The sequence below is a fragment of the Cyprinus carpio genome, chromosome A2, assembly GCF_018340385.1.
Source record: "Cyprinus carpio isolate SPL01 chromosome A2, ASM1834038v1, whole genome shotgun sequence".
In the NCBI taxonomy this organism is placed as follows: Eukaryota; Metazoa; Chordata; class Actinopteri; order Cypriniformes; family Cyprinidae; genus Cyprinus; species Cyprinus carpio.
Window position 1 is genome coordinate 10,486,492 of NC_056573.1, and position 26,795 is coordinate 10,513,286.

A 26,795-nucleotide genomic window follows, 5' to 3' on the forward strand; every position below is an offset into this window, starting at 1 on the left:
TCCATCTCTGCCACATAAAATAAAGCAAGCAAACAAACAAACATATTTTGGTAAAAAAAAAAAAATAATAAAAAAAACTTTTTGACATGAAAAGTCAAACATATGAGATGCTTAGTCAAAATATGAGATATGTCATAGGCTAATTAAAGCAGTTAAAAGTCAGAATTATGACAAAAATTTAAATCTAAATATCCTTCAAAATTATAACATAAAATTTAAATAAAGTTATGAAATAGTGTAAATAATTTATACTATATACGCACTGCAAACGGAGTACGTGTGAACCTGTATAATGTATAACAAATCTATTTCAACACCTGAGGCACCGCTACAATGAGCTCTATGACCAATGCATGGCAAAAAATACAAAATAAAAACAATCCCTGGACACGGGATTTATTTAATTATTTATTTATTTTTTGGCATATGTCTAGACCAGTGGTTCTCAACCTTTTTTTTCACCGGGCCGCACTATGGTCCAAGTGCAAGTCTCGCGCACCGCACGCATATCATTTACATATTACTTCACCAATACAAACCAACCTGATTTAGAATATTATAGCCTAAATATTATGATATCTAATCGATTACATTCATTGAAATAAATAGATAATTCTGCTCTCCATAAATAAAACACCTGATGCTGTCGGGAGTTTCGGGCTCGAAAGGAGTAATAGCACAATGAAGTTGCGACTGTAAGCTGCAGTCTGAAGACGCGCACAGGAGCATGACTTGACGCGCGACATAGCAGAAAATGTGCGTTCACAAATGTAGCCTATGTTGAAAAATTCAATTATGACTAAGTCAAAAGAGGTAAGCCATAATTATGAGATAAAAAGTCGAAATGTTATGACATTATCATGATTTAATTAACAAAACATTTTTTTTTTATGTGGAGGAAATGGATTTCCAAACTCAAAACACCATGGAGATGACATTTTTTTTTAGCATTGAGAGTACATTTACTTCAAAGTTTGCCTTTAGGGGGAATAGAGTAATAACATAAGCGTCACATCCCTTATAACTTTTAACTTTTTATTTATTTATTTGTTTATTTATTTTGTTATTATTAAATAGGATTAATTCTGAATAGCAACACAAAATACATGTGTAAACCTTTGCATCGACTCTTTGTGCGCATCTTTTTTTAATTATTATGAGTAATTCGCACCCCACGTTTATTTTCTTCGTTTTGTACTTTGTAGACGATCCCTAGAATACATCGGCTGATTAAAACAAATATAAACTAAGTTCTGTTCTACATTCTAATACTTTTCAAATGAAACATTTTTCTGCCATATGCTGGCAAACGGTAAATAGGCCTTTACTGCCTTTTTTATATAAAGTTTTTCAAACCTTGTTTTCGCGATAATATACAAAAAGGTGTTTGATGTGTTTATTGCAAATATTCGTAAATACATTAATAAAGAAACCAAGCAGTTTAGCGTCAAAACAGTGCTTTATAGAAATGTCCAAAGCTGCTGTTGACAGATGTTGACAGAGCTGAGAGGATAAGCGGGCGGCGCTGCAGTTTGAGGAAGTTTGAGATGCTTGAGTCTCAGTTTATTCGTGCTCGTCGTTATCTGACAGCCAAAATAGCCGCTGCGCTTCAAAACCGAGTCGGACAAACGTTAAAAAGCCTTCGCCTAGAGACCGCCGCGACAAACCACGCTGCACAATGGGAGCATCCTCATCCAGTCTGTTGGACGAGAGTAAAATAAGCTACATACGAGGTAAACGGGCTTTCACTTAGTACTGTAAAGTCTTTGGACCTAACGATTGCATCTTATGTCTAATGCTGAGAGTAAGTTGAGTAGCTTGAATGGGACTTTCTCTCGTGTACTCTTCTTTTTTCCTTTTCCCCAAATTTCTTGCATTATTTTTGTCAAATTTAGCGTCTAACCACTTAATTATTATGTCATTATATAAGTTATTGCAAGCAATTGAATTCAAAGAATAACCTTATCTAATAATAACTTTGCTAAACACATCAAACATGCTTTTGAGTACTATGTAGTGCAGGAAATGTCATCAGTTTAAGTTATACAGTTGATGCAGAGTGCACACCCACACAAACCTACCACATGGCCCACCACACCTTTAACCCACTTATGATCAGTCAACCCGCAGCTGATCCTCACGCAATAGCTGTTTAATATTTCCATGTTGTTTACATAGTCACTCTGCTTTGCATTTACATAAATAAATGGGTAGAGAGTAGGACTTGTAACTCAAAGGTCGGGGGTTCGAGTCTCCATATTGGCAGGGATTGTAGGTGGGGGGAGTGAATGTACAGTGCTCTCTTCAACCTTCAATAGCACGACTGAGGTGAGACCCTTGAGCAAGACACCGAACCCCAAACTGCTCCCTGGGTGCTGCATCCAAGATGTAGATGAGTTTGTTTTTTCATCTGAAAGAACTGGAGAAATTTAGCATTACATCACTTGTTTACCAATAGGTCCTCTGCAGTGAATGGGTGCCGTCAGAATGAGAGTCCAAACAGCTGATAAAACCATGTCTACAAATGGTTAACGTCTTGTGAGGACAATCCATCATTAAAGTCATTAATGTTTTTAACATCAAACTGGCTAAAATACGAGTCCTCTAACCATAATATCGCATTCTCAAGTGAAAAAGTTGCCTTGTCTGAAATAAACACATATCAAGCATTGTATACAAGTGAAAACAGTCCAAAACAGTAATAAACATATATGTTGGTGGATGGACTTTTTCACTGGAAGAATTATGGACTCAGGACCAGTTAAAACGCCCTAATTAATGATTGATTTATTTCTTATAAAAAAGAAAAACTTTTCACTTTACAAGACGTTATTTGATGGACTGGAGTCATGTGCATTACTTGTGGATTATTGTATCAACGGTTTGAACTCTCATTCTGACGGCACCCATTCACTGCAAACGTATGTGTATTATTGGTGAGGAAGTGATGTAATACAAAATTTCTTCATATCTTTTCCGATGAAGAAAATAAAGAATCCACATCTTGGTTAGCTTGAAGGTACGTTAATTTGAGCAAATTTTCATTTTTGGCTAAACTGTTCCTTCAATATTTAAGAAATATCACATAAGCAACAGTTGTATTGTTCTAAATATCAGCATATTCTTTTTATATATCTCTAGGAGGTGCAAATTTAGTAACTTAGGGCCCCCTTTATATATAAGTAACTACTTTGGCATGACCTACAATGCACTTATTGTGTACATATCTATAAATGTTTTTATATTGTACTTACATTTAAAAATACCTGCATGTAATTACATCTCTGTAATCACATCTATAATTACACTGTTGGCCCTACTTTAACTCACTATTAAACCTAACCATACCATGAATCCTGTCCCTAACCTGACCTAAATCCCACCCAAAAGTGTTTTGCAATATACTGTAGCATTAACACAATAAACACATTGTACCTAACAATTAATTTCCATTTCATATTCATATTCAGGTATGCATTCCACTGCTCTTTTGGCACATTCTCACGATCACTGATATACTACCTTTGTGAATGCACTGAAGTGTGAATGTGATTTCACTGGAATGTCACACATTCTGAGCGCATATACTGCAGAGAATGGGTTTCCTTCCCCTGATGGGGAGCACAGCTGTTCCTGCATAATGGGGATTGTTTTGCTCTTATTTCATCTGGCCAGCAGTGAACAGGAAGTATTGGACCAGAGTGGAAACTCATTCCAACATTGACTTCTCTTTATTGTTCAGTCTTTTCAGCTGAATATTTACTCCGATTTTTTTTTTTTTTTTGCTGATTATGAATGCTGGATAAAAAGGTTGCATTGCCTAAATTCTGCATAAGTTAAAGTACTTTGCATGGGAGCTTTGGTTTATAAGTTTCAAAGTGCATTTCAAGGATGAGTAATTTAATAAATCACACATAGTAGTTCTAGGAATTATAATGTCCCCAGTTGCAGTGATATTAAGGATGCCTAATACAGGTGGACAGATAAAATGTATTATATTATGATCAAAGGAGAATGACACACTAATTATAATAGCTGACATTGTGACATCATGGTCATGTGGTTCAGTTACTAAATTATTAGCAGAGTCTGGGTTATAAACTGAAACAGAAAGGGCTTCAGTCTTGGAGTGAATACCTCCCTTGTGCTCCAAAAACTCAAGTTATTTGCCACGTCTTCTTGGCTTTTTTTTTGGGCCCTGGCATGTATTTGCTCAGTGCTGTCCAATGTATACACACACGCAGGTTAAATGAGGACTCCAGGATCACTCCAGGGTTTGTGCTGTGTTAGAATGCTGTATGTTTGATTACGTTTGTTTTTTGTCTCATAACAGTTAATTACATGCCATTAAACAGTCATCATGTAGACGAAAACATAAAGACATAAAGCAGTATAGAGGTGTGGGATGACGTAACAGATGGTAAAAATCTAAACAGCTCCAGTGTATAAAAGCTGCACAGAATGTGTCCTTAATTATGATGCGCTATTCACCACTCCCTCCTCAGCTAAACTCCTAAATGATGTCATGGGTTTTTGGCACTAACTAGGATAGATTTAGCTGAGAGGGGCCTGATGTGCTCTGGTCTCTCCTTCATATGCTATAGTACCACTTTGTTAAAACTTGAATGTTTGTGAACTGTGACTTGTTTTCACCAGATTAATAGATGAAGTAATGCTGATAAAATGCAGTTGGAATCCAGTTTGTGTTGCTGTTTAGTCATCACATGAACTGATATACAGATTATTTTCATAGAAAATTCTTTTTTTTTGAAGCTGACTAGGTCATAAGAAGATTATCGTTCCACATTCAGTGGCAGCACTACTTCAAGCATGATGGTCTCAGCACAGTTTTAAGCCGCCGTCTGTGCCCACTGAGGTATATGGCACCTTGCTGAGGTGTCTTATTCAACTTGGCCAAATTCTTCTGAAAGGAATAAGATGACTCACTCATTCTCTGTTTCTTTTCCCCTTGCTATTTTAATGGCAGCAGTTCTGGTATTAGAAGATAATTGTGCAAATATGCAATCTGGATCCACTTTCCTGATGCAGTTGTTTGAGCGCTTGAATGAAACACGCCGTTCTGCCTTCAAACTGAGCTTCACATCATATGTTCTTTGCCACTTACCCTTTATTTAAAGCTCGCAGTGGGGCTCTAGGGGGAATGGTCATGGTTGTTCACGGTGTGCTTTACTCACAATGTGGGAGGAAGATGTGTAGGGCAGAGGCAGACATGTTCATTTTTCACCCTTTTTATATGATGAAGGTTAACATTTTTCCCAGCATTTCTCCTTTGATTACAAATGTGTCCAAACACCTTGAAGATATGCAGATTGTCTTATCGCTGTCTCTATTAGAACACATTCCTATCACACAATGCAGAATGTTCCTCACAAATGAGCTACAGAACCTGCCAAGATTTGTTTAATAAAAATAAATTAAAAAATTATATAAATAATAATAATTAATAAGATTCCACCAGTAAACACCAGATTTGCTTCACTTTTTGTGAGAGAAAAGTCAAAAAATGTGCTGTCAAGTTGCTATATGGTTACTAATTGGTTTCAAGTGGTTAGGGTGGTTTTGAGTAATTTCTAGGCTGTTTCTAGGTGATTTCTAGGGTGTTTAAGAGTTGTTGTTTTTTTTTATATTCTATGCATTTGCTATGGTGTTGCTTGGTGGTTGCTAGGTTGCTTAGAGTGATTTTTTTAATGCATTGCTTTGCTGTTTCTTGGGGGTTTCAGGTGATTGAGAAGTGGCTTTTAGGGTGTTTGCTAGGGCATTTCTAGGTGATTACTAGGGTGTTCTGTTGTTGTACTGTTACTAGTTTTCATTGTGTCATTGACTAAGGCTTTGCAAGGTGGTTACTAGGGTGTTTGAGTTGTTTTTTAAGGGAGTTTACTTGGGTGTTGCTAGGCGGTTGGTAAGGTGTTCTAGGTGGTTGCTAGGGTGTTTTAGGTGGTCTCTATGATGTTTGCTTGGGTGGTATTTTAGGTGGTTGCTCTGGTTGTTTTGGGTGTTTGCAGATGGTTGCTAGGGTGTTTTATATGGATTTTAGGGTGTTTGCCAGGGTGTTGCTATGTGGTTGGTAAGGTCTTCTAGGTGGTTGCTAGGGTGTTTTAGGTAGTCTGTATAATGTTTGTTTGGGTGGTGTTATAAGTGGTTGCTCTGGTTGTTCGCTACATGGTTGCTAGGTGTTTCATGCAGTTTTAAGGGTGTTTGCTAGGCTGTTGGTAAGGTGTTTTAAGTGCTTGCTAGGGCATTCTAGGTGTTTGCAAGGGTGTTACTAGAGCATTGCTTGGGTGAGTTAGGCGTTTGTTCGGGTTTTCTGGGTGTTTGCTAGGATGATTCTTGGCTGGTCAGTAAGGCGTTCTAGGTTCTATATGTTTTTTTGGCTGTGGCTTAGTGGTTATATATTGGTCCTTTTTAATGATAAATACTTATAAGTCAAAAGAGCCCACCTATGTCTTTATGGCATTTTGGCTCAGATCCTTCCTTATATATATATCTCATAGAGTGTTATCATCCACCAGGTGAAAATCATAAATTGTGCATACAGTGTGGAACAAGAGGTTTAAGAGGTTTTGAAAAATGTGTTTTTGGGTGTGTTTATGCTGTTGGGAAGAGTATCAGTCAGTGAATCAGTTTAATTTTAAAATTGGGAGAAACAAGAACTTCATTCTTGGACCTCATCCCAAACCTCCAGAGGAGAGCAGCTCAACACTGAGAGGCAGTTTAAAGGGTTAGTTCACCCAAAAATGAAAATTCTATCATAAATTACTCACCCTCATATCGTTCCAAACCCATAAGACCTTCGTTCATCTTTGAAAGATATTTCTTTCTGACCCCACATTTGTGTGTGTGTGTCTGTGTGTGTGTGTGTGTGTGTTTACTGTCTGTTTTCTTTTTTTAATTTTATGAAGCTACGAGAATACTTTTTTACACAAAAATAACGACTTTATTCAACAATTTCTTCTCTTCCTTGTCAGTCTTCAGTGCGTTGAACATGCATTGAATACTCACACGGAAGAGAAGAAATTGATGAATAAAGTCATTATTGTTGTTTTCCGTGTGCACAGAAAGTATTCTCGGTCTTACGGGTTTGGAACGACATGAGGGTGAATAATTAATGACAGAAATTTCATTTCTGGGTGAACTATCCCTTTAAGTCTCTGACCCACACCCTCACAGATTCATTTCATGATTCTAGTGACACACTGACATACAGTATGTGTCACTCTATCACTCCTCGTCCTGAACTGACAGTAATAGTGAAGGTCTGTATGTCAGCCTTTCAGTATTTCATCTTTGGCTTGTGGGAGATAGGTGACAGAATCCATGGTGTCAGATATTGGAGGACAACCTCTGGTGTTCTTACTGAGCCCAAAATTAAAAAGATATTTTTTTTTTTATCAGACCTCAGACTTGTATATATTACTTGAGTGATCAGCTTGCCACATTACAGTTTGGATTCAAAACTATTAATGGTTGAAACATCCTCCCTCACAAGCCCACACTGACAGAATAATGTAGCTCCAACAAGAACTTCTCACATTTGCTGAACCACATGCTATTTTTCAGTTTGAACTGGAGGGACAACTGAGAGAGAGAAAGAGAACATTCCTATCTGATATGTTAGTTATGGAGCTGCCTGTCTCCCTCGTTGGGCATACAGATCTCTTCTGCAAGCCAAGAGGTGATGGGAAAAGCAGGCCATTTTTCTTCTCTGCTGGCTATTCAAACCACTGGACTTAAAAGTCAACATCAACAAGTTAGACAAGAGTTAGTCACCTTTTTTTTTTTTTTTCACAAGTGGTGTCGCCTGTAAAACATTGTAAAGTGCAGTAAAACAAGACAATAAAGCGTAATTGGTTGGCTGTCTAAAACTGTATTGCAAGCTACAGTATTTGAGCTACACTTTTAAAACTAAAAGCTCCAAAAGGGGGTTTTCACAGCAGTGCCAAACCATTTTGGGTTCCACAAAGAACCTTTTAGTGATCAGTTCTTAAAATAACCATTTTACATCATAATGTAAAGAAAATTATAATAAACTAAAGAACCTTTCCAACTAAAAACCTTTTGTGAAATGGAAAGTTTCCATTAATGTTAAAGATTTTTCATGGAACCATCAATGCCAACAAAGAACTTTTATTTTTGAAGAGTAATGAGCTTGAAATATATCCTACATATTTTAAATAGGATTATATTTTCAACTTTCAGAGATACTGGTACAGAAAAATGTTGTAGTTACATGGCACAGAGAAAGCTGCAGGTTAATGCAAACATTCAGTTTACTTATAAATTCTGCATCGTACTCTCATTTTTATCTGTTGGTTGTTCCACTTCATAAATGTCATGTTTTGGCAGCATCTCAGGCTGTCAGTTATGAAATGTAGGACATTTTGAAATATGTTCATAGAGAAAACCCTTTTTCCAGTCCCATTGTGAAGACTGTACAGGGAATGCAAAGCACTATTCTTTCCATTTTCAGTTTCAGATGGTAGATTATATCTTTGGCCTCAGCTGAGGTGTTACATTTGTATTGAACCTTTCTCTTGATTTCACAGCTGCCTCGGAAGTTAGCAGCACAGTTATCAGGAAATGACCTCACTTCACATATAACAAATACAATATAGATGCTTTGTTCTTTTTCTCACTAAGCTTTGGGTGGCATGATTGTGTGTTTGATATGTTTTTTTCAGAATCACAGTTTTTGTTGACCTTAACGGATTTCACATCTTTCTTTCGCCCACCTCTTTCCTGCATCAAGGGAACACACATATGTAGGGCAAAGGATAAGGGACATATAAAACAACAAAACTAAATTCCCAGACACCATCCTCTGTCAGGATACCAGTGATCAGGGGAGAAACTGGAGACAGGGGCTATTTAAAAACTAGTTTGTGTGTGGGGAGATGAAGGAAGTTTAAGACCAAAGTTAAAGTACAGATGTGCAATAGTCTGCAAAACAGTTGAGAAAACACTCTGTATTTATGAATAGCCCAGGGAGACCCACAGATCTGCTTAACTCATCATTGGACACATACATTTCACATGCTGTTTATCAGTGACCGTCTGCCCCATTATCTGTTGTTTGTCTAGGTTGACATTGATATACATATAATTTGGTGTCAGTAAGATTGTTTTTTTTTTCTTGCAAGAAATTAATACTTTTATTCAGCAACCATTAAATTGATCAAAAGTGACATTAAAGGGATAGTTCACCCAAAAATGAAAATTCTATCATTAATTACTCACCCTTATGTCATTCCAAACCTGTAAGACCTTCGTTCATCTTCAGAACACAAATGAAGATATTTTTAATGAAATCCAAGAGCTTTCTGACACTGCATAGACAGCAACACAACTGAAATGTTTTATGGACCCAGAAAGGTTAAAATGACATATATAAAAAAGTCCATATGACATCAGAGGTTCTACCACAATGTTATGAAGCTGACCTAAGGTCTTACAGGTTTGTAATAAGATGAGGGTGAGTAATTAATGACAGAATTTTCATTTTTGGGTGAACTATCCCTTTAAGACATTTAGAACATTTCAAAAGGTTTCAATTTCAATTAAAGTATTTGCTTTTGAACTTTCTATTCTTTAAAATAAATAAATAAGTAAAATGAAAAGAAATCCTAAAAAGAAGAAATGTTTATTAAGCATCAAATCAACACATTAGAATGATATCTGAAGGATCATGTGATACGACTGAAGTAATGATGCTGAAAATTCAGCTTTGCCATAAATAACATTTAAAAATGTATTAAAATTTGTAATAATATTAAACAATATTAAACCGTTTTCATTTTCTTTTTGATCAAATATAAATGAAACCTTGGTGAGCAAGAGACTTTTTAAAAACATAAAGAAGCATACTGACCCCTAACTTTTTGAACAGTAATGTTACTTTCCATTTTGAGTTTCAGATGGTAATTTAAATCATTGTGTCACTTCATGTTTAGTGGTCAAATGATGCGATTTCATATTTTCCTTTGTCTTTGGAGTGTTAAAAGCTGTTCGTGCATAGAGAAGATATATATAGATATACACTATATAAGTGAACGCTCAGCCAAGCCCTTCTAAAACGCCTTGTTTAAACATGCCCCCACATATCTACGTCACTGTGGGGGAAGATTTGCATAACATCGCCCAAATGTATACGCAAAGAAAGAAGGTGTAACCTTTTATTTTTTTTGCTGTAGTATTGTTGGCACCGCCGCCATGTCGTAGAGACGCTGTGTGTTTCGTTGCAAAAGTCAAACTACTTTGTTTGGTCTTCCAAAAGAGGACACAACTAGAAATCCGTGATTAAGCTTTATTTACAACACTGTTCCAGAACAGTACAAACCAAATATTTCAGTGTGTGCAGCACATTTTGTGGAGGAAAGTTTCCTGAACCTGGTAAGGGGTGTAACATTTCTGTCACAGTTTAAGGTATTCAGCCAATCACAACGCACTAGATAGCTGGCTAATCAGAGTACACCTCGCTTTTCAGAACGATAAGCTTTGTAAAAATCAACGAGTTTCAGAAGGCGGGGCATAGAGGAGCAACATTAATGTACAGTATGTGGAAAATAATGTGTTTTTTTAACCTTAAACTGCGTAAATACATTGCATTACACCAAATACACCAAATAATGTTTTTTTTTAGCAATGTCATATAACCCCTTTTAAACCTTCCGCTTGATTTCACAGCTGCCTTGAAAGTAAGCAGCCCTTGGGTTTGCAGGAAATGACCTCACTTCGCAAATAACACATACCATTTAATAATATTACACAATATTACTGTTTTATCATATTTTGATCAAATTATTAATATAGCCTTGGTGAGCATAAGTGATTTTGTTAAAAACATTTACATTACATATGGTATATATTGTATATAACAGTATATATACTACTGTTCAAAAGTACTATATAAAGTGTGTGTGTGTGTATATGTGTGTGTATATATATATATATATATATATGTGTATATATATATATATATATATACTACTGTTCAAAAGTACTTATATATATATATATATATATATACATATATATATACAAATGATATATATATATATCTGCATCAATACACACCATAGGCAATATATATTTCATATATATATATATATATATGTCCATATGTACATGTGTATATATATGTATGTGTGTATATATATATATATAACTATATAAAGTGTGTGTGTGTGTATATGTGTGTGTATATATATATATATATATATATGTGTATATATATATATATATAAATGATTCAGCTTTTTCTCTCTGGTTTCTTGAATTACGTTGGACCTGTAATAGGCACCAATTATATTTCACTATACCAATTATCAAGAAAGGGCCTTCTAGACTAGAAGCTGTTTTAAATCTCAGTCCAGGTGAAAGGATGCTGAGGACAAACATAAACACTGTGTGTATTCAGAAATCTGCAGAGGTTAATTTTTCCATAAAAATCTTCTGGGATGTGTAGTAGATATGTCCTCATTTGGATGCACTTTTGCCCTCTTGTACCTCTTCATGGTTTAAGCCTGTAGAAGATACAACTGACATAGTGATCATTCTTAAAACCTTCAGTGGATTTGGACAGTGTGGTATAATATCAAAATGCTGAGTGCAATGTTGCATTACTATTATAGTACTAACTGACAGTGCCAGCGTTGTGAACATGGTAAGAGTTGTGCTCTTATCACAAGTGTGAGTTTGTGTGGTGTGTGTGTCCTCACAGGAAACCACTCTTTCATGTTTCTGCCCTCCTCAGAGCAGCTGTCTGTTCTCTAACTCACTTAATACAATTCAGCTCAAGTCAATCCAATTTTATTCGTACAGCATCTTTAAAAACAACTTTACCCCTGAAAGTCCCTGAAATCTAATACTCTAACAACAAGGAAAAGAGGAGAGGGTGGGGTTACAAGGAGGAAAGAAATCTGCCTCAAATAAGCAATTTTTAAGAATAATATTTTTTATTTTAAATTGGTTTGGTTTTATTTTTGTTTTGTTTGTTTTGTTTATTTAAGTTCCGTTTTCTGAAGATGGCGATTTCTCAGCATTTGAAGTGTGACACACTGTGATCCAATAAGGAATAAGCAACAGTAGTAGTGTTAGTAGAGTAGGTAATTTTACAGTATTAAATGTAAGCTTGATTTGTCTCTGTTACATTGATGTTTTTGTTTTGATGTAGCTTGCCTATTGTTTATTTTGAGATGTAATCAATATTGTTCCTTGGTTTTTATTTTTTCCTATTGTTTATTTTGAGATGTAGGTTTTTTCATTTCGCATCAAATTTTTTGCTTGTCCTGCAAGTGAACGACGCCTCCTTGTTGTATTTGTATTTCTACTTTATAGGATAGTGCATGATGAGAATCGATTATTGTGTTTGTATAATTTCATATTCAACTTCGCTCCCTTTTAACCCAGGAATTTATTTTATTTTATTTTATTTTATTTTATTTTATTTTATTTTATTTTATTTTATTTTATTTTATTTTATGTGAGGAACAGAGAGACTTTAATCAGGTCAGACCACTGAGTCAGTCAGCTGAACTGAAGAAGTGGGATTTATGACTATTTATTTATGAATAAATCATTCAGTCCAGTTTTTGGACTAAAGATTTCTGTTACTTTCTCACACAACTCCACATGATGATGACAAGATGCCAACAAGTTTTAGCAGATGAGATCAGTGATAGTTTCTTGTTTACATTGGCAAAATATCATTCAGGTAAATTTTCAACATTAAAACAGCATTTTCCTGCGGTCTAACATAAGTTGATATATCAGGCTCACACTGAATCTAGACTCCACAACATCCCTTTTTGTAATCCCAAATCAATTGTATGATCAAAATCATTATGGTGACCATAGCTGGACCACAAGTCAGTAGTATTCTGTCATTTTTATAAATTGTCTCAGACACTGTTTTGCAGAGCAGTGGTAATGGTAAATATAGCATGTCTAATGTGCACTATAAATTACATATTATGTAGCCGCTGCCAGTGGATTCATCCAGACAATCAGAATTCAGTACTATTCAGTCTTTGGCAGAAAAATGTTTTTCCAAACGAAGTCAAAGAATATTTTCCTTTAAAAACTTGGAAATTGGGATACAAGCCCAAGAGCTGTTTCATATAAAGTTTTGAATTTAGGTTGCTCAGTGGAATAATGCTGAAATGTACTTAGGCCTGCGCTCGGTGCCATGTCGTTTTGTCAACATGGCTCAGTCTTTAAGAATGAGTCACAGACTTTCTCCTCCCTCAAGAGTCAGGAACGATAAAATGCATGATCTGCACTCTCAATTTGACACCCTTCAAGATATTGTGATATGTATTATTGTACAGTAAAATTTCTTATATTGTACTTTGGTCATATCACCCATTCCTAGTTATGCATGCTTCGACAAGCTGTAGCTGAATTTGGCATAATATATACTACATTTAATTTTCATAAAAATATGGCAGAAATTGTCAGAATAGTATGCTATTATGATGTTCACAATAAATTGAATTAAAGGTGAATAAATTAAAGGTGTTAAAACAACTGTTAAACACTATAAATAAATTCTGCAATAAATTCGGTTTATTAAAATTTAGTTTTGTACTGGATCTGGGTCTTGAAGAGGTTAATCACGGTCTGGATCTGGATCTCTAGGGGTCTAATCAAGGTCTGGATTTGGATCTTGAAGGGTCTAGTCTTGGTCTGGATCTCGAGGAGTCAAGTCTTGTCTGGATCTGGGTCTTGAAGGGTCTAGTCTTGGTCTGGATCTCGATGGGTCTAGTCTTGGTCAGCAGAGAATCAGTAAAGTTTGGGATAGATTTTTGCATTGTCCATCATTGTGACTGACAGGGTCATAAAAAAGTTCCTTCATATTCTATTATTACCTGTCATTTTAATTTACATATCTTAATAAGACATTTAATAGCTTTTGTTTTTGTTCACCTTTTCATTTTTAATGATGAACTTACACATTATGCATTTAATTATAAAGAGAACAGACAGTCTGTGCGTCACCTCTTGTGTTTAACACCACACAAAGCAGATGAATCAATCTTCTGGTTTATGCTCTTTTCAGTTAATGAATGAACAGAACATTGTAGCACTCCTCCCATCCAATAAAACAAGCGCTTTGTTGTTTTTAATATGAAAAAAAAGTCTTGGATTGAAAATGATTCAAACAATAAATACCATTTTGGTGCTCTTTAATGTGGCATGACAGATCACTGTGAATTGGCAGAGGTTGAACTAGTCATCTCTTCCAATTTACTACTACTTACAGCACCAAATAAACATGAATGAACATCTGAAGGATATAGCACAACTTACCAAAATCCATATCATGTGTCATGTTTCAACTGCGGATATACGTCAGTAAAACAGCATGTGAACAGTGTCACATAATGCATCAAGGGAGACTGATGCAGAGGCAATTGTCAGATTTTGCGTCTTTGCCTTGGACACATAACTTGGCAGTGTTCATTTTGTTCTGGAGGCTGATGATCCCATGCTCTGCTGCCACACTGCAGTGTGCACTCGCCACCAACTAGACGGGGTGGGCATTGCTCCCACATAGATCACCCTCTGTGTAATTTGTCAAAATGATGGACGGCCTTCAGATTTTTCCATCACTGCTAAAAAAATTCAGTCAATGCTGGAAAATTTTTGGTCAACCTGACCTCTGCTTTAAGTACTTAAGTTGCCTTTTATTTCATTAATGTGTTATTTTCAAGTACAGTTTTTTTGTAAAAAAAAATTTGTACATCACAAGTGCACATTCAATGCAATTAAGCATACTACTTTTTCACATTCTGATCTTTCATGTGTGTGCAGGCCAGACAGAGGCTGAGCTGAAGAACTTTAGTCCTCATTACAGAAGGCAAAGCTGTGTCGCCTTCTTTTGCCATCTAAAGGATGAGGTGGAGCAGCACAGAGCAGGACAGGCCCAGCTCCTCAAACAGAAGGTGAAAGCATAACTATCTTACACTGACAACATTAACTTATGTGATGATTTTATTGCACTCTCACTGATACTAGTACTGTATGTTTCATTTCTAGGAGCCTCTGCAGGCCTCAGAGGTCCTGTACAAGGACAGCGTGCTTTTCTTTGATGACAACAGAAAGTGGAGAGAGAGATTTGTTGTGGTCCGTGCCGACTATAGCTTGGAGCTACATGATAGCCAGGAGGTTATGAGTTATCTTTGATCATTTACACATAAAAGGCACTTTTTCTGACAGAACATTCTCATGATGCTGTATATTCCATGCATCTAGTCATATACAAAGGGAACCGCTGCCCGCCACAAACTCCTGCCAACAGGGGGCACTGTGTTGACCTCAGAGGAGAAATACACTGCCGTCGTAGACAAGGCCTTTCCTGATCCTAATGGTGAGTGTTTGTCTGGTTCTCCATCCTGATCTCTCTCTTCTTGTTGGAATGAGTGTTTGTGTGTTGTTTAGGTTCTAAGGAAGAGCCCTCCGTTCCTGTGATGGCAGTTCCTGGTCCACTTCCTGTGTACCTGAGTCTGCCTTACAGACGAGACTCATACTTCTGTTTCCAGCAGGAGGAGAAGCGGGCCCGCTTTGTCTCAATCCTGAATGACTGCATTCGCCATCAGAACCAAGGTACCAGATCAGCACTGCCTCAACCTCAGAGTGCACTTTTGACTTTGCATTTGTAGTCTCTGATCAAATTTGTGAATTATACACCAAGGGGAAAGATTCCTACACTCAATTCAAAAGTACTTCTTGAATCTGTTCTGACTAATTCTTTGTACACCCACCCAAAATCAACACACTATATAACAGTAGTGAGACTGATGAGAGGAGACCTCAAGCTGCATGTGGCAGCCTCTGCTCTTGCATCAGTTCACTACTGTTTTTCTGTGGTGGTCATGGTGATACACTAATAATATTCAGAATTGCAATGCTCTCTTCCTGCGTACTTGCTGCTTAGCGGTTACTCTGCCTGTGCACAGCATTATGTGTGCAATAATCTTCTACTTCGTCACACAACTTCAAAAGAATCCACTTTCACACCTTCATGGTTCATGTACTGGGCGAGAGGAGAGATTACCACCTACACAGAGCAAAATCAAACTGTTGTAAAGACAATTTTTACATTAAACATAACTGTAATGTGCTGTCGTCTGCTATTGTAAGTTGAAAGTCAGATTATAAATGACTTCGAAATAAGTCTCACAATTTAGAGTAGGCCTATCATTCATGTTTGGGATGAGATACACACCAAAGTTTACTTGGTAATACTTTATTTTAAGGACCAATTCTCACTATTAACTAACTGCTATTGGGAGTTTATTGAAGGAAAACACTTGATTAATAGTGAATATGTGTTCCTTATTCTAAAGTGTTACCGTTTACTTGGGGTTAAGGCGGGTCAAATCACAAACCCTTATTGTGAGAAATAACCAATAAAAAATTGATATCAATAATATCAATAATAGTGATGATGCCTAGTTAGCTAATAACATTAATGACTGCAGACATTAACGGTGTCGGGGAAGCTACTCATAACGTCAAGAAGTTGACGTTGTATTTTCCAAGTATAATTTATGTAGTAAATATACTAATATCAATGTACTAATAGTATATTTGTCAGTGTACTATTTTAATAATTCTTTGGACTAAATTGGCCCACTTTTTAGTTTCTAAAAGTATACTTTTAAGTGTACTTTAAGTGTAACAGGAGTGAACTCTGAATATACAACTAGTTTACAGACAACACATTTTTTCACAAGTATATTGTGAAGTATACCATAAGTGAACTTACACTGTTAGTTTACTAGCTATATATTTCTAGCCCACTTTTTAGTTTATGAAAGTAAACTTTGAAGTATACTCTTATTTTTCTTAAGTACAGTATATCTTGGTCAAATGAATTAGCATATATAGGCCAGTCTGTATATTTGTATGTCTGTAGTTTTCTGTATACTTGTCTTTATTTTAAAAGTAGAATGTAAGTATAATCTCTTATTATTTTTAGTTTAAAATAAGTATACTAATAGCACACTTGAATAAATGTCTTTTTTTGAAAGGGTATTCTTTTGAAGTTAGTTTAGATGCTACAAACAAGCTACAAAAGTAGCTATTTAGGAGGACAATATCTTAAAATATGTTACTAACAATAATAATATATCATTTATATAATAATCTAAAACTATTTATTTATTAAGAAAAAAGTTTTGCTTGAAACTTAATTATGGTTATGATTATGGAATGGATAGATGTACACTAAAACAGCTTAACATCGAAAAAAGTAAGAAAGAGAAGCCTTCAAATATTTACTTTTAATATTAATTTTATTATTTAATAATTATTTTTTTTTTATAGGTAAGATACTGACACACTACTGAAAATGTATTACATTAGTTGCAACATTTAGTTAATTAATCCTCAACACTGAATGTTATTTGTTGTTTATTTCTTCCTTATATAACAGTACAACTCATTTAGGGTAATGGGTTACTCAGTTTTCACTCATTTAAAGGGGTCATATGATGCAATTTCAATTTTTCCTTTCTCTCTGGAGTGTTACAAGCTCTTGGTGCATAAAGAAGATCTGTAAAGTTGCAAAGACTAAAGTCTCAAACCCAAAGAGATATTCTTTATAAAAGTTAAGAGTCAACCACGCCCCCCTAAAATGGCTTGTTCTAACACGCCCCCACATATCTACGTCACGATGTGGGAGAATTTGCATAATGCTGCACAAATGTTCAAGCAAAGAAAGAAGGCGTAACTTTTATTCTCGCTGTTGCCGCCGTGTTGTGGAGATGCTGTGTGTTTCCTTGTGAAAGCGAAACTTTTGGCCTTCCAAAAAAGGACACAACTAGAAATCAGTGGTTAAGTTGTATTTACAACACTGTTGTATTCAACCCAAATATGCAGATGTGTGCAGCACATTTTATGACAAGTTTTTCCTGTGAGAGTAGCCTACAATGCCTACTTCTGACCCACAGCCTGTAAGTACGTTTACATATTTAAAGAATTTGCCACTGATGTTTCAAACGTGAGTTTTGAGCAGTGTAGAGTAGCGCTTGTTGTTTGTCGTTTCTCTGATCACAAATGCAGACATGGTATGCTCTGCATATTTCAGATGTATCTCTTATCACATATGACGTTTGTTCTATTCGACTGTAAGTGCCTTGTGAAGTGGACATTACAGGATATTCCACCATGATTCCAGTTCGAATCGAGTGTATACGTTCCATTCAAAGCCATTAAAGTGTGCGAGACGTGAATTTAAATTGTATTTATTTACAGAGGTATACAATGTCACACTCGTCTGTGTGTGAAGACGCTGCAGGCAGCAGTGCAGCGCAAATCCATGAATGAATGTTCGGAAGTGAAGTAAACTTCAACAGATTTCCCCTGCTCAGGGAGTAGGGAGCAATGAACACGGTGCAGGGATCATATCAATCGCGGTTCATGCTTGTAGCTTTCTTCTAATGAGCTGGTAATATGAATCAGTTGTGTTAACTAAGAGAGACATGCAAAATCTGCAGAGCAGGGGGCGCAAGGACTATAATTGGGAACCACTGTGGTAAGGGGCGTAACATTTCCGTCACACGCTTGAGCCATTCAGCCAATCACAACGCACTGGATAGCTGGCCAATCAGCGTACACCTCGCTTTTCAGAACGATGAAAAGTGGATTTGTAAAAATCGATGCATTTCAGAAAGGCGGGACATAGAGGAGAAACAATAATGTACACATTATGTGTAAAATAATGTGTTTTTGAACCTTAAACTGCATAAACACATTGCATTACACCAAATACACAAAATAATGTTCTTTTTAGTAACGTCATATGACCCCTTTAAGTATTACACAAAAGCCTTTCATTTTATTTGGCATTTCCAAATAATTACTGTCTTGGTCTTTTTCCTTTTTTCTGGAACCAGAAAAGAGAAGTTGCTCACATGATTCTATATTACACAATCGATTGATCTGACAGAACTATTCTCTTCTCTCTGTTATGTCTCTGCAGATTATCTGAAGAGTATGGAATGTGAGGTGCAGGCTTTCCTAAAGGCCGTTCACTTTTACAGGCAGGAGAAGGGTCACTATGAATCATGGGATATGCTGGTGGGCTCTGACTGTCAGGTGGGCCTCCTGGTCTCCATATTACTCACAAGCATGTTTTGAATGAGTTTCCAGAAAAGCTGTATCCACTTCTTTTGAATGAATCAGATGAGTCATGATGTAGTGGCCACAGAGAGCCTGAGTAATGCACTGTGATTAAAGCAGGCAGCAGACTGTGGTCAGCAGGCTGGTGGAGTATGGACAGAGCTGCCGGTCAGGGATTTAGGAGTGTCATGCTGATAACATCCCATATGTGGCTCAATGGACCTTCATTTCATGCTTGACTGAAAGTTTTAAATGCGTGCTTTTGTAACCAACATTTAAATGTGATAGATAAATGACTAATAGGCAGAATAATTTAAATGATAATTTAATATTTGAAAAATGCCATTTAATAACTTTAATGACATTTAATAAAGACAGGAGGAAAAATGTTATTTCAATATTTTTGTGTTCCCCTAAAAAACGTACTACTTGCTCACAAAACATTTGTTTGCTCATTACCTTTCTCATTGTCGTTGTTTTGAAGCAAAAGCAAGGGAACTCAAAAGTTTCGTGAGCACAAAAGCATTGAAATATAATTTTTTTTCTCCTATCTCAGAACACCATGTCCCTTTAACCAGTGTTTGGGAGTAACTAATTACATGTAATGGCGTTATGTAGTTTAATTCCAAAATAAATGTAACAGTAATCAGTTACAGTCACTGAGAAAAAAATGTGTAATTGAATTACAGTTACTTAAGAAAATGTTAATGATTACAAAGGGGGTTACATCTGAATATTTTCTGTAAAAAGCTGGGATATGTTGAATTAATTTGTTGCTTTGCCTGTTTTTTATGTGCACGAATCATCCTGCCATTAAAGGGTTAGTTCACCCAAAAATGAAAATTTGCCCATAAATTACTGAACCTCAAGTCATCCTAGGTGTATATGACTTTCTTCTTTCAGACGAATCCAGTCGGAGTTATATAAAAAATTGTCTTTGATCTTTCAAGCTGTTTAATGGCACTCAGCTGGTGTTGCAGTGCATCAGTCCAAAGGTGAAATAAAAAGCACCCATCCATAAAAAAAAATGAACAAAGGCCTCCTGTAGTGAATCGATGCGTTTTTGTAAGACAAATATCCAAAACGTAATAATCACTTTAATGTAGCTTGCGCCAACAGTTGTACATGGAAGCAGTTCCAGGCTGATGACGTATGAGGTCAGCATTGCACATGCACTGGTGAGTCTCATGAAAACCAATGTTTGTTAATAGGAGCAAAGGAAGAATAGTTTCCTTACATTAGAAAAGGAAAACCAGTCTCCTCTGGGCTTATATCATTTCCTCCGACATTCTTCTTTACAAATCCTCGTTTTGTACTTCTAATTAGTGACCGTTGTTTTGTTTTGATCTCTCCGCTGCATTTCTGCGTACCTCACTTCCGTGTACAACAGTAAGTGCAAGCTAGATTAAATTGATTATAATATGGTTCGATTCGCTACAGGAGGACTTTGTTCACCCCCGCGGAGCTGTGTGAGACACTTTTTATTAAGGATGGATGCTTTTTATTTCACTTCTTTTGAACTGATGCCCTGCAACACCCGCTGAGTGCCATTAAACAGCTTGAAAGATCAAAGACCATTTTTAATATAACTCCAACTGGATTTGTCTGAAAGGAGAAAGTCATATACACCTAGGATAACTTGAGGGTGAGTAATATATGGGCTAATTTTCATTTTTGAGTGAACTAACCCTTTAAGGGTCGTTTGTTAAAGCAATGCTATTCTGATGCTTTAGATTGATTCTCTTGTTCAAATTTGCAGCGCACCACGTCTGCCAGTTACATCACTCCACATTGCTGCTGAAAGATTTAGGCTACAACTTGACCGAGAGTTGATTAACAGATTAACATTTGAAAACATTCATTAGAAAAGTGATCAAAAAGTAATCAAATGTAATGTATCATTATTTTAATATAGCAAATGAAACACTTACACTACTTATAAAATTTTAAATAGGGTAACTTGTAATATATAACCTAATACTTTTCCAAAGTAACCTTCCTAACACTGCCTTTAACTTAGCACGCACTTGCAAAACGTTTGCGTTCCCTCAAGGAACTTTGCATTGACTCGCAAAACTCTTGCACAACTGCCTTAGCAAGTACAACAAAATACTGATATGTTGTTCCTTACAAAAATTTAAAAAAATCTTGAGATCACATCAGGGTCTTTCACAGGATGTCCTGTAGCTACTTAAGGAAACACCTCTGCCTTCCTCCAACTATTGTTAGGTCTAATTTTGAACACTAATTTGGCGGACAAGGTGTTGTTGTGTAAGGAAACTGAAAACAGATATTATAAAAAAAAACTATTTTTCAATTAGTCACTATCACAAAACAAACCCTGACAAGGTGATGAGGTGACGTACTTATTGTTCTTCTTCTTAACATTAAATAAATAACATATCGTTACATAAATTATGATATTATATCACCCCACCATTCACCATTCATCTTGAGAATTATTAATAACTTTTTCTTGAGCACAAAAAAATCAGCATATTACAAATTATTTTTTTACTGTATTTTTGATTACATAAATGTAGCCTTGAGCATAAGAGACTTCTTTCAGAGACATTAAAAAATCTTACTGACCTCAAACTTTTAAATAGTATAGTATACTATAAAACAGTATATAAACAGCATATTATTATGTCATAGAAAACAGTTTGGTCAGTTAAACAATTAGCAGTCATTTTACAAATATGGCATAATAACTGACTCAACTGCCACATCTGTGTGTGTGGTGGTTCTGTCTGTTGCAGACTGCTTCGTTGCTATGACAATACAACAACTCAGTGATACAACACTTTTGCTGTTCCTCCATGAGTCGGTGCCATGTGGGTGTTTTGTGTCTTGACTCAGTCTGGTATCATTACAGCTGCATGGGCTTTAGTAGTGACTCCCTCTGCCTATCTGCAGGTGCTGGCCAACCTAGTGATGGAGGAGCTGCTGCCATCACTGCAGACAGAGCTGTTGCCCAAGCTGAAGGGAAAGAAGCCGGAGAGGAAGAGGGTGTGGTTTGCGGTCAGTGAGATCAGCCTCTGCTCCTCGCTTTTATTCTTAGAACTTTGACATGCTATGTGTTAAATGTCACACTCAGGCAACATTTTTGCTGATCCATTCTGTATAACCAGAATAATCTGCATTTAGTAATTAAATCCATACCTCCACACTATCCAAAACAATAAAAGTTTTGGTTTTATACCACGAAAAATAATTTTCTTTCATGGCCTGTGCCAGTTGGAAGAGGCCACTGCTTTATAAAGGGACTGTCAGCTATTAGGCAACATGTAGACAAAGGCAGCTCTATGTTGATGAAGTGGGCCATATTTACGATGTGAATGTGTCATCAATTTTTTCCTTGCGTGGTTAGACTGTGGAAGCGACCTACGAGCTTGTACATGAGCAACTGCGAGAAGGTTTGGAGAGTTTGAAAAATGAGTGCAGAGAAGCCACCAAACAGCAGGAGGCTCTCATTCGCTCAGACATGGACCAGATCATCAACTCACAAACATTCCTGGAAACTAAACTGCAAGGTATATGAGCAGACAGTCACAGAGCAGATGTGACTCCAAACTTTTGACTCATAATTATAACCCCCCAAAAAACATATTAACACAATGTATTTCAAGTGAAAGCACACTTTAGGGGAAATAATATCATTGCTTTATTATTTATCAATTTGATTGAATAATATTCTCCTTTATATGCTTCTTATTTTTTTTGATGCCATGAATAATATGTTTAAAACAAATCTAGTGAGTGGTAACTACATTACAATCTTGTGATATGAGTAAAGTCTTTGCTAAATTACTCATCTAATGAACTCAGCCTTCATTACCATGATAAAAACTTGTTTAATAGCCACCAGTGTAAGCATATGGCCAGGTTACATGACTTTTTTCTAAATTAAATATAACTAAAATTTGATTAATATATTGAAATATTCTTATGCATGTAAATGTAGTAAGTGAGACATACAAAATATATTTTCTGTGCTGTACTGCACCATTTTGACTCACTTTCTGTCTGTGTTGCTCTTGTATCAGAGCCAGCCGTGAAATACTGTTCAGAGAACGTGGCTCCATATCTGACCTCAATCCTGGAAGAGCTGATGGGTCCGATCAGCGCAGGCTTCCAGGCCATGAGGCTGCTGTTGGAGGACGAACTGACCCGAATCTGCAAGGATTTCCCTCAGGGGGGAGTCACAGAAGAACTTCAGAGCGTAAGAGAGTACAGAACAATTACAAATAATGTAAATTGAATATTTATCATGTAGCCAAGGCTTCATTGCACAACACTTGAAGCAAATCAGGTCATTTTTTTTTTCCTTTGAGAGCAAAGTGAAGTGTTGGACAACAGAGCTGACGTGATTAGATCCTGTTGGAATAACGATCATCTGAACTCAGACTCCCTTGAGTTCTCATGAGTCATGCCTGTCCGTTTGTAGGCTTTGCAGCAGCTGGGTCGTGACCGGATGGAGGACTGTTACCAGCATGTGAATGTCCTGAAGGAACAGCTCCAGGAACTCCGCAACCGCTTCAAGTTCTCCAACTCGACACGAGTAGTTCACTGCACCCAGAGTCAAATGCAGCAGGTGGGTGTCATCTGCAGCTTTTAGAGTGACTGGGCGTTGGTAGACTTGGAGGGACTTTTAGATGCTTTATGTAATGAAATAGTTCATCTGGCCTTCTGACTCAAGTGTAATTGCATAAATCTTTTCAAATCTTTTTCAGACCTTAGTAGTGGATATAAATTATTACTGGAATCATATATGTCATATAGACTGCTCCACCAAAAATGAAGTCAATGGAGAGCATTGCCTCATCTTGCCATGAACTTTGGTTCCCTCTACAGGTCAAGGGAATATAAATGAACTGTGGCATGCCTGTTGTTTCTTCCACTCTTTTTAGTTGATGGAGAATGCCGTGCACACATTTGAGCTCCTGCTTCAGTCTGCGTTAAAGGATAAACCTGACAAACAGGACTCAGTCATGGAGAAAGCCAAGCTACGTGTTCTCAAGGTTGGCTTTGCCCACATTTACAAAGTGTATACATTAAGCAGTACACCGTCTTAACAACAGAATAATTCTAATAAATGTGACATAATCATTATGGAAACTTTTGCTTTCCACTTTAGCAATTTGACTATGACAGCAGCACAATAAGGAAGAAGATTTTCCAGGAGGCCCTGGTTGACATCACTCTTCCAGCCATCAAGAGAAACCTGGCGCCCGCCTGCAAAACTGTAAGCATTATTCAGTTTTTTTGGAAATGTATTCTTGAACATTTAATAGAATACAGTTATTCTAGCAAACTCTGTTTCTCTGATTAAATTAATGAGTGGGAATGGAAATTGTCAAGAATTTAATAATTCTGGTTCCGGGTTAGGCTGATTCATTAACTAAAAAGAACCAACTAATTAAAGTCAATTAGTAAACTTTTACTGCACTGTAAACACTATCAGGAAACTCTTTCAGGCTACTTTAATATGGTATTCTGTCCGCGTTTGGGTTTCTGTCCTTGCTGACAGTAATATGATGTGTTTGCCCTTACCAAAAAGTAGTATACTTCAAGTTTATTTTATTAAGTATACTTAAGTAAAGTTCAAGTATATTTTGACTTTTTGTAAGTATAAGTCAAGTATACTTAATTGTCATTATAAGTACATAAAGCCCATTTCTGAGAAGTACATAAAAAGTAAACTAAAAGTATACTTTCCTATTTTTAGTTTAAAAAGAAGTATACTAATAGCACACTTGAATAAACTTCTTTTTCGTAAGGGTGTGGCAATTAATGCATTTGGTAATGTTCAGCCTGTCTTGATTTAGTTTGATCTTATTGCACAAATGCAGTGGTGATTAGTACCTCCAGTTAGGAGTAGTTTTGTGTGAAACTTTGACAGATTTTTTTTTTCTCTTTTTGCAGGAGCTTCAGAATTTTGAACAGTTTGTCTTTGCTGATTACACAAACTTCGTTCAAGTGGAGAATGTCTATGATAACATACTGCTCAACCTTTTGAATAACGAAGTTAACAAAGGTACAGTAAACCTTTTTAGCTGTTTGTTTTGAGTGTTTGAGACATATAAATAACTTCAAAACGCCAACATATTTGTCTTTATTTTTGCTGTACAGTGGTGAAGGAGGCAGCCAGTCTGAAGAAAAACAACCTGTTTGCTGACAGTACTGACCTGCAGTGTGTTAGTCAAAGCAGCCTGGCTGACAGCCGCACGCCGCCCCTCTCTGCCCCCTCCAGCCCACCACAAAGACCGGCCTCTGTGGCTCTCTCTCTACAAGCTGAGCAGAAGATCACCTCTCCATCAGGAGGATCCGTCAGTGAAGACACCCATCAGACAGATGATGCTTCAGTCATTCCCACAGTGACGATCACAGTGCCTTCTCCAGAATCTGTGGAACCTACATCACCATTACATGATTCTGAAACACCTCAACCAGATGTTCCACCAACATCACCTAATCATTCATCCCCCATTCCAGAGGTCTCAGAGCCTGACGTTTCCTCAACCAAACCAGAAACCATCTCATCTGCAGAAGATTCATCTGCTTCACAACCAGAGACACCTTCTTCTAAAGCGAAGGATGAAGTTACAGAGGGATCTTCGGTTAGTACAGACCAATCAGTCTGTCTCAACTCAACAGCTGAAGAAACTCCCGTTCCTCTTGTTATTGCCTCTGAAACTCTAAATGTGGAAGAAGATGAAGAAAGTGAAGGTGCAAGTCCTCCTAAGCCTGAAGTCAAAGAGGAATGTGTCCATGTTGTCCAACCAGACGTTAACCTGACAGTCAACACTGAAGTTCTCCCAGAGGTATGTGTTGAAGACACTGCTGTGGATAACAAGGTGTGTGAGGCAGCGCCTTCTAGTGATGAGAATAGGAAAGAAACACAAGATAGTCCTGCCCTGGATGCTTCTCCTCCTCTTGACTCAGTTCCCGAGGGTCCGGTAGGGGGCGCTGTTGCTTTAACATCAGAGCTGGGGACCCACAGCAGCGCTGAGAGCACGGATTCACTGGAGGACACCGCTGACAGTGTGCAGGCTATCAGAGATCTTATCATGGAGGTCATCGAGGTAGAGGATGTAGTGAGACCTTGTGCTGAAAACCAGCCTTAAAAGGTTTGAGTGATGTTTTGATGTTTTTATCAACTATCTAGCTCTGCTAGCAAAACCAATTCAGTGTTTCCGTGTAATATTTTCTATTTTTTAGTTGCATCATTTCATACACATTTACTGTTTTTAATAATAATCAAATTGTTGATATTGTTTTTAATTTTTTTTTAAATACTAAAACTATATACATATATATAAATATTGAGATGGCTGTTTGAACTTGCAGTTTTTGTTCTTTTTCAGTACTTAAATTTAATGGTGAAACGTTTGAAAAAAAAAAATAGAAACTCTACATTTCTAGATGGTACACAAATTTTGCTGGACTGACTAATTTATTAATGTATTGTACTTGTCTGTACAGACAACTTATTCTTTATGGTAAATAACAGAAGATTGTGCTGATCATTAAAACAATTATTTTGTACCATGCTGTAGATTTTCTGAACATGAGACACAGTACCTTTGTACATATGATTATAACAGTGAGAGATTCTGTTAAATAAATGTACACAAAAAAAGAGA

At 36.6% G+C, this 26,795-nt stretch overlaps 1 protein-coding gene across 1 annotated transcript; it reads left to right on the forward strand.

Moving 5' to 3' along the window:
* The first annotated feature begins 1,537 nt into the window (after positions 1-1,537).
* Positions 1,538-26,795, forward strand: LOC109053023 (protein Niban 1-like). Its single transcript, XM_042772065.1, has 14 exons — positions 1,538-1,733; positions 14,833-14,963; positions 15,058-15,186; positions 15,274-15,388; positions 15,460-15,624; positions 19,007-19,122; positions 22,066-22,170; positions 22,520-22,682; positions 23,184-23,371; positions 23,597-23,743; positions 24,060-24,170; positions 24,287-24,394; positions 25,075-25,186; positions 25,282-26,795. The coding sequence occupies exons 1-14, from the start codon at positions 1,679-1,681 to the stop codon at positions 26,274-26,276; spliced, it is 2,640 nt and encodes an 879-aa protein (XP_042627999.1). The 5' UTR covers positions 1,538-1,678; the 3' UTR covers positions 26,277-26,795.